Below are 9,568 nucleotides of genomic sequence, written 5' to 3'. Positions count from 1 at the left end.
TTGTGGCGACGCCACCGGATGTGAGTCACGTAGTCAGTGGCGGGAGATTTTAAAAGTTTTCGTTTCTAATAACGAAAGCGTTGTCGAATAGTGTACCATTAGATGATTTAACTGTTAACTGATCATTGATGAAAAAGGAATTCCATAGAATTATAAGACTGAAGGAAATCATGGACAAAATAATATTGGGTAGAAAGTCATTTTATCAATAGTTTTTTTTACAATTTTTTATTGATGCTCATGCATTATTGCATTGAATTGTAATTAGAAAAAGTGCAATTTTTAAACGATTTTTCACTGGCCCATTATGGAGTGATGCGTTTAGGGTCACGAGGGAACATGGAAACCTTTCTGATGTTGTCGAGGCCTAGATAGAGCATCACCACTCGTTCCATTCCAATTCCACCACCTGCGTGGGGTGGACATCCGTATCTGAAGGCGTCGATATATGCCTTTATCTTCTCGATATCTGGGGGAATAAAAATTGTCCTCAAGTCTTTTGAAATTCGTCGAGAAAAATAAATTTCCTACCAATTCCATGATGTTTAGCCCTTTCAGTCAAAAAATCAGGATCGTGAATACGTTGAGCTCCAGATATTATTTCCTCTCCTCTCATGAACATGTCGTATGAGTTCGAGGCTTTCTGCAAGAGAGATACGCAAAAATTCAATGAAAATTATTGAACATGTAACTGAAAAAATGAATTAAATATCTCACCGCGTTATTGGGATCTGGCATCGTATAGAACGGTCTCACAGCCAGTGGATATTTATCCAGGATGTAGAAATCGGTGTCATATTTAGCTTTGACCAGCTTCCCCAGTAATTTCTCATCAGGAGTCGACAAATCATCCTCCTCCCCTAAGACAACCCCAGCCTCTGCTAGCAATTTTATCGCTTGGGGAAACTCGAGCTTCAGAGGAGGGTCCAAGAAACGGAATGGCTCGACCTTGTACTGCTGACGAACAGCTGCTATCTCATCGGCGTAATCTTCCTGAAGCCCTCTGAATAATTCCGTGAACATTTGACCAATCGTGTCCACTACCTCATGGTAGTGATACTTGAATGCCATCTCCAGGTCGAGCCCCACGAATTCCGTCAGGTGTCTGTGGGTATTAGAGTCCTCTGCTCTAAAAACTTAAGGCGTCTTTGTTACGAATTCCATCATTTTTAGTATTAAAAAAAATATAATTATTATAACAATAAAATACTGAAACTGAATAAAAATTGGATAAAAATTGTTACCTGCACCAACAGTAAAAACTTTGTCAAAATCAGCAGCAATTGCCATTTGCTTATAAAGTTGAGGAGATTGAGCCAGATAAGCCGAACCCTTGAAATATGAGACGGTAAAGACATTGGCACCACCCTCACTGGCTGCGGAGATTATTTTCGGGGTGTGAATCTCAACAAAGCCCTGAAGCCACAATAATATCTCTGTTACTTTTCCAACCATAGAAATATTCCACTTTTGTCAGTCAGGAAACCACTGATAGTTTTTTTCTACATAAATGAGTCTACCTTATTCGTCAGTATATCACGAAACAATTTACAAACACCGGCTTCAACCCTGAAAATCGCCTGATTAGCAGGAGTACGAAGATCTAGAATCCTGTTATCAAGCCTCGTATCTTGATTAACTTTGATTTGAAGCCCAGTATCGTCATTTTCTGGTCTAGCCGCGTCCTCGATCTGCAGAGGCAATTGGGGTTTTGATGCACTGACAACATAGAGTTCATCGATATGAACCTCAACATCTTTCTGAGTGCAAGACTCTATTTTCGACGGAACTGTCTTGACAAGAGCTTTTATGTCGATAATCGACTCTTTCGAGATGCTGAAAAATAAATATATTTATTTGTAGGGTGTATTTATTCTCACAAAAAACATCATGTGCTATTTTATGATGAACCTTTTCCTTTAGAATATATTTGCAGAATCCTCCATGAATACAATTATTCCTATTTTATTTTCTTAAATTCTCTACTCACTTTGAAATAAATTTTATCATCTGTTTGCTGATTCGTTCGTTAACAGCGGCCAGACCCTGGACAGTGGAGGATTGTTGTCTGATGACGATGAAACACTGTTTCCCTGTGTAAAAAATTTATTCATTCATTTGCTTCGTGGTAGTTATAAAAATACGATTTGCACCTTTTGCTCGACTTGTGTGCAGCCTCCCTCTCAACCACACAGTTTGATCTTTGATCTGAGGCTCCAGATCCTTAACATCTACGAATTTTCGGTCCTCGTGGGTTTCGGCACTCCGGATAAGACCCAGTTGTCCATAACGACCCACGGATATGTCCTCAGCATCCTCCACAGGCTCTTGTGCCTTCGGAAACAACGAAAATTTATCAGAGCAGTTTCTTCTTCGCTTCTTGTTATCTAAAAATTATTTACGGTTTGTGCTTTATGAGCGGCCTTCTTGGCTGCTTTTTCCGCCTCCTTCTGCTGCTTCTTCAGCGCCTTCTTCGAGGGCTCAGGCCTATTGGTCAATTAAATACCCAAATTATTATGGTTAAGCATTCGCTGAAGATTAATCAACTTATAAATTGAAACTTCAAATAATTCGGAAAATCGAATGGAAGGATCTTAACGATTTCATACATGAGGAGGGGTTACAAGTATAGGAAGTCGATAAGATAAAGAAAGCATTCACGTCCACATTTGCTAGAGAAGGAAGAAATTATTCGAATATTTGCGGTCAACTGTATCGTCTCACCGATAATAGCTGTATTTTTGGACAAATCGAGTCATAAAATCGTCACAAACGTCAAATTTTACGGTGTCCATACCAGGAGAGCGTTGGGATACTTGGACCGATCACTTTTACGCTGGTAAATAAACTAATCGTCTGTGGACTCATTCACCCCCTGCGATACAGTCATTGGTAGATAAGAATGGAGCAGAATGGCGTAATCCCCGCTGAATTGACCCTTGACCCTTGATTTGTCCTGAATTATTGGATTTTTACTCATATAGATTTATGGGGAAAATTAATTAATCGATTGAGGGATTTTCGCGCAATTGCTGTCATTTATTTATTTCTGTTTTCTACATCGAGCTTTGTTTGGGGCTACCGTGGAGAGAGAAACGAGTTAGATGAAAATGAGGGAATTCATGCCATTGTCGATGCATTTGGCCTCTGGTAAGTGGTGAGGTCAGGCCTGAGGAAACACTATTGTCAACGCAGTCCCATTGGTGGAAGGATTAAGAGTGCTTTCAGCACGTTGGGAAAATATGGAGTTACGTGAATAATTTACAAAAACTGAACAGTTTCATTTAAGTCTTGAAAATCAAATGGATTTTATTCTTCTTATTTCTCATTAAATATTTTTACTGCTCTCGATGTGCATTTAATTATGAGATTGATAAGTAGATTTTTCATAATCTTAAACAGACGAGTGAACAATCTGATGTCCTCATGTATTCGTTATGTTCGATCTCTCCAGACTCCAGGTTACCATAAAGACCACAAATAGTCATTAGAAAAATGAAAACAAAGAGTAATAACAATGCTATACGTACCCCTCCCCATTGTTAACAGCCTCTGTCGCACTCATCTGTAATCATGATCAAGAATTTCATCGTTGATATTTTTCCAAATTGCACGAAAATATATTTTCCAAATTTGAAAAAACGTAAGAGAATACTTTCTCCCTGAAATATCCACAGAACGATTCTCTCATTTTCATTAAAAATATTAGTCCCCAATTATTTCTGGTTTTTTATATGAAATTTGAGACTTTTTGAGGTTACAAATAGTTTTGGCGACTCCCACGTGGCCCGATAAAAGAAAATTGAACTAGTAAAATTGAAACAATTAAATTTACTTACGACCGAAATTCAACGATAATGGTTTCGTCACTGAATTTTTAATAATTCTGATACCTTGACGAATAATATTCCTGAGTTATGCACTCTAGAAACAGCCGGAGGTGGGAATCCAGCCTTAACTGCTGGATCGCGCAGTAGATCACGCCCATGTTCCCAATAATTTTTAAAAATACAACAATGTATTGTTTTTACTTAAAAAACTCTTCAACGCTTTATTAACGTGCGACACTTGTAAAAAATAATAATTCATTCAACTAGAACAAGAGAACAACATAGGGCTGAGAATTTTATTTTGATAATTTTTGTAACTCCATTACTTATAAACATTCTCAAGGACTAAACAACCTTCTAATACATTCAATTAATGATTTGTTTGTCGATTCCCATGTTGAATTCAGTCATCTGAAAAATTAAATGTGGAATATTGTTTTTTGGATGAAAAATTGATTTCTACATATATTTTTTAGTTTTTTATTTGGTTTCGCGATTTATCATTGGATTCGTCAACCTTGGAGAGTAATTTACAGCGGTGAGGAAATTCATTCATCTGAAAAAAATGTGTAAAGAAAAAAATAAAGCAAGATAGGCTCGCATATTTCATTACAAAAATAAATGTTACAATTATTTATTCATGAAAATATCCGCTTGGCACTGTGAGATGCTAATTCCAACACTGCCGGGCTTTCCAGAGGATTCTCTTCATTCGTATCAGGTGAAATATCAAATTTTATTGATTGATCGCTGGACTTTTCGACAAATTTAAAACTGTTCGAGGCGGCATTTCCCAATAAATTCGACCATTTTTCATCGATACCTGAAATTAAAATGACTCGAAAATTTACGAGCGTACCTTGTGGTTTCAGAAATAGTCATAAAATGAATAAACAATTATTCAACTTTTTTTTGTCTAAAGGATAACTTGAAATAGGATTTTGATAGGAATTATTTCCTGTTGTGTGAATACCCCAAAAACCGTTGGCTTTAGCGAAAAATATTATAGACCTTTTTGTCTTGCGCCCCCTCATCGGAGATACTCACGAAATAACAGAGGATTTATAATCAAATGGAACGAAAATGACGGAGACGAGAGATGATGAAATAAAGTAAAAATTGTTTTTCAATTTTTTAATAATGTTTTTCGACTCTCTTCCACCTCTACATTGATGTAACAATTAAAATGCAACTGTTTCTTGATATAAATTCGTTTCGTATTGAATTTTGGTGACGGTTTTTTATTTAGTTCTTAGTCTTACTTTTCAATTTTTCTGATGCAACATCGAAAGATGGATCCTGGATGTTCAGCATGAGATTATTGCCGTTGAGGTATACTCTATTCTGGGAAGTGGCAATCTGCAATAGAAAAAATGAAATGTAGAATTTTTTAATTGCAAAAATAAAGAAAACAAAACGACCATGTAGAATTTTTCAATTACCGTGCGAGAAATACTTTGAGCCGCACGTAATTTCCGGAGTTTGAGATATCCTGGATTCTGGGAGACTGCTAGACCCAAGTGCAAAGAAGTTAAGGGCAATATAATCAACTGGAATAATTTTTTCAATGATTTCCATTTTCCTTAAAAAAATTTGTTTCACTTAAAATTCATCAAAAAAGGATATCATTTTGGCAGCTTCAGCCTCTCCCTCCGCCTGCACAATCTTTTGTTGTTTTTCCTGTTTGGCACGTTCGACAACAAACGCAGCTCGTTGAGCTTCCTGCTGGGCGACCTGTTTAGCTTCGACAGCAGCTGTGTACTCCTTTCCGAAACTCAACTCCGTAATTGACACATCATCAAGGACAATGTTCCAATCCTTAGCTCTCTCGGTCAATTCTTTTCTCACCAGGGTTGACACTTGCTGACGCATTGTAATCAGTTGGGATGCATTGAACTTAGCGACGACAGACTTCAGAACTTCATTACAAATGCTAGGCAAAACCTAGAAAAATATGTTTTCTCAAAATTCATTCTATATGACTGAAATACTGTAACTAAGCATAAAAAAATTTTAACGAAGAATGACTTTTCAAGAAAAACCAAGGGTTGATAATTATTTTAACCTTTTCGTCGTAATCTTGGCCCAATTGTCGATACATAGTTGGGAGCATACTGGCATCCGGACGTGAAAGAACCCTCAAGGAGATGTTAACCATCTGCAGATCCTTGGAACCTGTCGGCGATGAGATTTTTCTTGGTCTACTTCTGATGTCGTAGATAATTGGGTACTGGAACCAGGGGATACGGAAGTGCAGTCCCTCTGTGAATATGTCCTTCTGGATTCCGCCCAAGCGGGAGAAGATTATGGCACGGTGACCACCGTCAACTGAAGCGCCAAAAAGTTATTCTCAAAACAAGGCAATCAATTCTTCAATACTCAAATAAAAAATTATTTTTTTGTCGCTATCATCAACAATTTATTCATTGGATTTTCACTGGTTCATCTCCAGAACATTTCAGAGAAATTATAAGAAATTGGGGGTAGGGGGCGGGGTAGATCTTATGAACTGCAAAAAGAGCTTTGTTACTATATTTTCTAAACGGTTTAGTCTACGGCACATTAACGAAAAACATAATAATATTTTATTTGTGCACTGAAACCAGAATTACATAATCATTGCCACGATCCTTCGTTAATTCTGGGGAAACAATTTTTCTATAATTTTGGGGTTATGGCTCCTGTAGAGAGACAAAAGAAAAGTAACATCACTCAACAATAATTCCACGTGCAGCATTGTATTATTGAGTAATTGTAATAAGTAATTCAAAATGCGGACCTGTGTACATGGACTGCGAAACTCCATAGGCAGCAACTCCTGCGGCCGCCAGGAACTTTAACCCCATGTTCATGCCCCCAGGAGTCTTGCTGAATCGACCAGCCAGGTCATTTAGTTTACTTTGCGCCATTGTCTCCGATAATGGAGGATTTTTTAATTCAGTTAACGACCTGAACAAATCGTAAATAACTAGTATTTCTCGAGTTATTAACAATAATTATGAAATCCCGGTGAAAAGTTACGTGAACCGGCGCGCACGTTGCTCCCAACCAAATGGTGAGTATGAAGTTGGCTTAGAGTCGAAGTGTCGGGGTGTCGGGGTTGGATCGATGTTGCGGAAAGGCATTTGGGCCATCTTTCATGCTCATTTCTATGTGTGGCTGTATAACGGTAGTAACAGAACAGTTTACTTTCTCATTCTGAGTGAATGAGGGCGAGTTATTGTCAATCAGGTGTGAAAGGTTCCGTGCCCAAGGTATACTGTTATTGATAGGATTATTGACCCATTAATGGGAATACTCTGATAGTGGGTGAAAAACATCAGGAATAGGGCATAGCAATTGGGTCTGTAGTGGTAACTTGAACTGCCTTCATGAGCACTGTGCCGTGTATTTTTGAATATGTTTGGTCAAAGGGATGGGAATCAATACAAATCTGAAAAACTTCCAATGTTTGCCATCAACTATGTGGGACTGTTTGGGAATTTTTTTTCTGATAATACTGGCTCTGAGTAAGTGCCGCTAAAGTAGAAAAATTCGCAACGATCAAAATCGCCGTGTTTAACCTCAGAAAATGTCATTTTAGCCCGAAAAAATGAAGTCAACTTTTTACATTATATATCGCTATTTTTTTCGACTATATACATGCTGCTAATATCGATGAAATCATTTTATTGATAAATTTAAGAACGAGTGAATAATGACGACGATGGGGAAAGGTCGAGGTTGGAGTAGACAAAGTCAGGAACCAGCTTTGCGAAAACCTGGACCACCCTCACGACCCAGAGATGAAGTGATCGAGAGGATTCGGGATCTTGACGTCTCTGACGTGACTAGCATCGAAACATCGTCTTCAGCGGCTCAGATAGTCGTTAACAAGGGCGATCTGACGTGAGAGACAATTTTTAATTTTTACTTTCCATTTAAAAACTATATATATGTCGGCCGTTTTTTGACTGTGATCACTACTTTTATTTTTTTTTTTGTATCAGGAACATCACCAAGCTCTACAATGAAGCTCTTGAAGACAGGAGTTTTATCCCCAATCTGCTGGCAATTTTTTACCATCCTAGCAATCACTTTTCAACCTTTATCAATGTGCTGCAGCCCGACTATGAAAGTAACATGAAGCGAATTGAATATTTAATGAATATTTAGTGAGTTAATGCACACGCAAACCCAATGGAGATAACGATATTATCGTTATTACATTTTCTCGGATATAAAAGGACAAAGTCCTGAGAATTTTCCAAAAATGAATTTGCCAAAAAAATTCTCTGATGAAATCATCTACAAGATAATGTCATGCTGAATATTAATTTTTGTAAATGTTTTTTTTTTCAGGGCGAGAAGAGTTGGCGATGAAGTCATCTTCGAAATTCTTAAATTTGGTATGTCTCATGGGGGAGATCCTCCAACGGTCTTCTAGATTCCTTGGTGGTCGGATTTACCCTGTCTTCACATCTGCCGTTATTAACTTATGTAAAACTTTACTGGAGTCCTCTGAAGAGGATGAAATCGAAGTTGTCATGAATCAGGTATTTTTTATATCTGTTTAAAAGGTCAGGGCAAATTTTTACCTCAAGAAAAATATTGCCAATTACTCCATGAGATGAATCAATTCCATTGAATTGATAAAAATTAAAATTTTCTCAACTCAATTTTGTTTATGACGCCTAGATTTGGCTCAATGGAGAAAAACTGAATGCACAATTACCGAAGCAGATGGCGGAATTGATGAGTCAAATCAGGGAAGTGCTTGTATCAAAAAATCTGAGCACTCGCTCGAGAGCAATGCTCCTGTACGCAATAGAAATCTCGCATAATAATTACGTGACATCCTTAAACTCTGATGTCGAAAAATTCTACGAATCCTATTTGAAGAAGGAGACGATCGCTGAATTGATTGAACTGAGGAATTTGGCGGCGGCTAGTGAAGCTACTACTTTGGAATCTAAAAGTACGAAATTTCTTAACCAGGAAAAACGTAAGTGCACCAATTTTCCTTGCGAGTTTCAATATTTTATTGCAAATACAAGAGAACAGTTTCATCAGACAGCTTTGATATCAATTTAGAGTAAATTATGTACCTTATAAGAATTATATAGATCAAGTGCGAATTTTCCCCTGGCAGCAACACGATTAATTTTATTTTCAGAATCCCCCCTTAATTTGAACATCCGCAAATCCAAACAACCAGAAGAAGAACTGCAGAAAGATCCACAACCCAATGCAGGACGCCCCCGTGCCATCCGAGGCTCCGGGGTCAACGGGGGTTGTGACGAGGAGAGGAAAAATTCCAAGAAGACACCCTTTTCTGATAAGTCAGATGTAAAAAAGGGATGGGGGCACGATGACCGTTTTCAGAGAGATTACTAAGACTCACGAGGGCATAATAAAAACTTGACAATTACCAGATGCTTCAGTTTTATCAAGTCTTCGACTTTTTTCAATTAAAACAATTGTGTTTATTTGTTTATTCTCATTGAAACATATATTTTAATGAATAAATAGATACTTTGATAAATTGAGTGCTGTGTACATAGATATTACCCCTCTGTATGAATCGTGTATTTTATTCAACACTCGGAAATTCGACCCACCGAAGCCATTACCCATCGAGCATACTAATTTATATATTTATTAATGGACCTACATTTTCTTGCACAGTTAGCAAACGTTGAAGTATAAAAATATATTCAGGTTGAGTATATACTTTTTTGTTACAAAGTATGAAAAGA

The 9,568-nt window shown here is 37.4% G+C and overlaps 3 protein-coding genes across 9 annotated transcripts; 1 reads left to right on the top strand and 2 right to left on the bottom strand.

Annotated features, from left to right (window-relative positions):
• Positions 1 to 185: 185 nt before the first annotated feature.
• Positions 186 to 4,005, bottom strand: LOC135167081 (aspartate--tRNA ligase, cytoplasmic). 3 transcript variants are annotated; one of them, XM_064129941.1, is made up of 10 exons: positions 3,894 to 4,005; positions 3,531 to 3,565; positions 2,403 to 2,487; positions 2,154 to 2,334; positions 1,991 to 2,093; positions 1,521 to 1,836; positions 1,245 to 1,416; positions 718 to 1,136; positions 532 to 643; positions 186 to 469 (listed from the first exon to the last, which is right to left on the bottom strand). In XM_064129941.1, exons 2-10 carry the CDS (start codon positions 3,563 to 3,565, stop codon positions 306 to 308), a joined length of 1,587 nt encoding a protein of 528 aa, XP_063986011.1. In that variant the 5' UTR covers positions 3,894 to 4,005; the 3' UTR covers positions 186 to 305. The 3 variants fall into 3 exon arrangements, with proteins under 3 accessions (XP_063986011.1, XP_063986010.1, XP_063986009.1); XM_064129940.1 differs by having other exon boundaries at positions 3,840 to 3,981; XM_064129939.1 differs by lacking the exons at positions 3,531 to 3,565; positions 3,894 to 4,005 and adding an exon at positions 2,725 to 2,889.
• Positions 4,006 to 4,094: 89 nt separating this feature from the next.
• LOC135167082 (prohibitin-2) lies at positions 4,095 to 6,887 on the bottom strand. 3 transcript variants are annotated; one of them, XM_064129943.1, is made up of 7 exons: positions 6,610 to 6,887; positions 5,896 to 6,158; positions 5,457 to 5,774; positions 5,273 to 5,350; positions 5,093 to 5,189; positions 4,459 to 4,653; positions 4,297 to 4,386 (listed from the first exon to the last, which is right to left on the bottom strand). In XM_064129943.1, exons 1-6 carry the CDS (start codon positions 6,737 to 6,739, stop codon positions 4,469 to 4,471), a joined length of 1,071 nt encoding a protein of 356 aa, XP_063986013.1. In that variant the 5' UTR covers positions 6,740 to 6,887; the 3' UTR covers positions 4,297 to 4,386; positions 4,459 to 4,468. The 3 variants fall into 3 exon arrangements, with proteins under 3 accessions (XP_063986014.1, XP_063986013.1, XP_063986012.1); XM_064129944.1 differs by lacking the exons at positions 4,297 to 4,386; positions 4,459 to 4,653 and adding an exon at positions 4,095 to 4,241; XM_064129942.1 differs by having other exon boundaries at positions 4,297 to 4,653.
• Positions 6,888 to 6,942: 55 nt separating this feature from the next.
• Positions 6,943 to 9,358, top strand: LOC135167083 (uncharacterized). Of its 3 annotated transcripts, none has more exons than XM_064129945.1 (6): positions 6,943 to 7,084; positions 7,516 to 7,718; positions 7,820 to 7,947; positions 8,172 to 8,365; positions 8,508 to 8,814; positions 8,986 to 9,358. In XM_064129945.1, the coding sequence occupies exons 2-6, from the start codon at positions 7,528 to 7,530 to the stop codon at positions 9,204 to 9,206; spliced, it is 1,041 nt and encodes a 346-aa protein (XP_063986015.1). In that variant the 5' UTR covers positions 6,943 to 7,084; positions 7,516 to 7,527; the 3' UTR covers positions 9,207 to 9,358. The 3 variants fall into 3 exon arrangements, with proteins under 3 accessions (XP_063986015.1, XP_063986017.1, XP_063986016.1); XM_064129947.1 differs by having other exon boundaries at positions 7,039 to 7,061; XM_064129946.1 differs by lacking the exon at positions 6,943 to 7,084 and adding an exon at positions 7,101 to 7,339.
• Positions 9,359 to 9,568: the final 210 nt, after the last annotated feature.

This window comes from Diachasmimorpha longicaudata, chromosome 10, assembly GCF_034640455.1.
Source record: "Diachasmimorpha longicaudata isolate KC_UGA_2023 chromosome 10, iyDiaLong2, whole genome shotgun sequence".
Lineage (NCBI taxonomy): Eukaryota > Metazoa > Arthropoda > Insecta > Hymenoptera > Braconidae > Diachasmimorpha > Diachasmimorpha longicaudata.
Note: the sequence above shows the minus strand (reverse complement) of the source record. Positions and strands in the feature narration are given on the sequence as shown.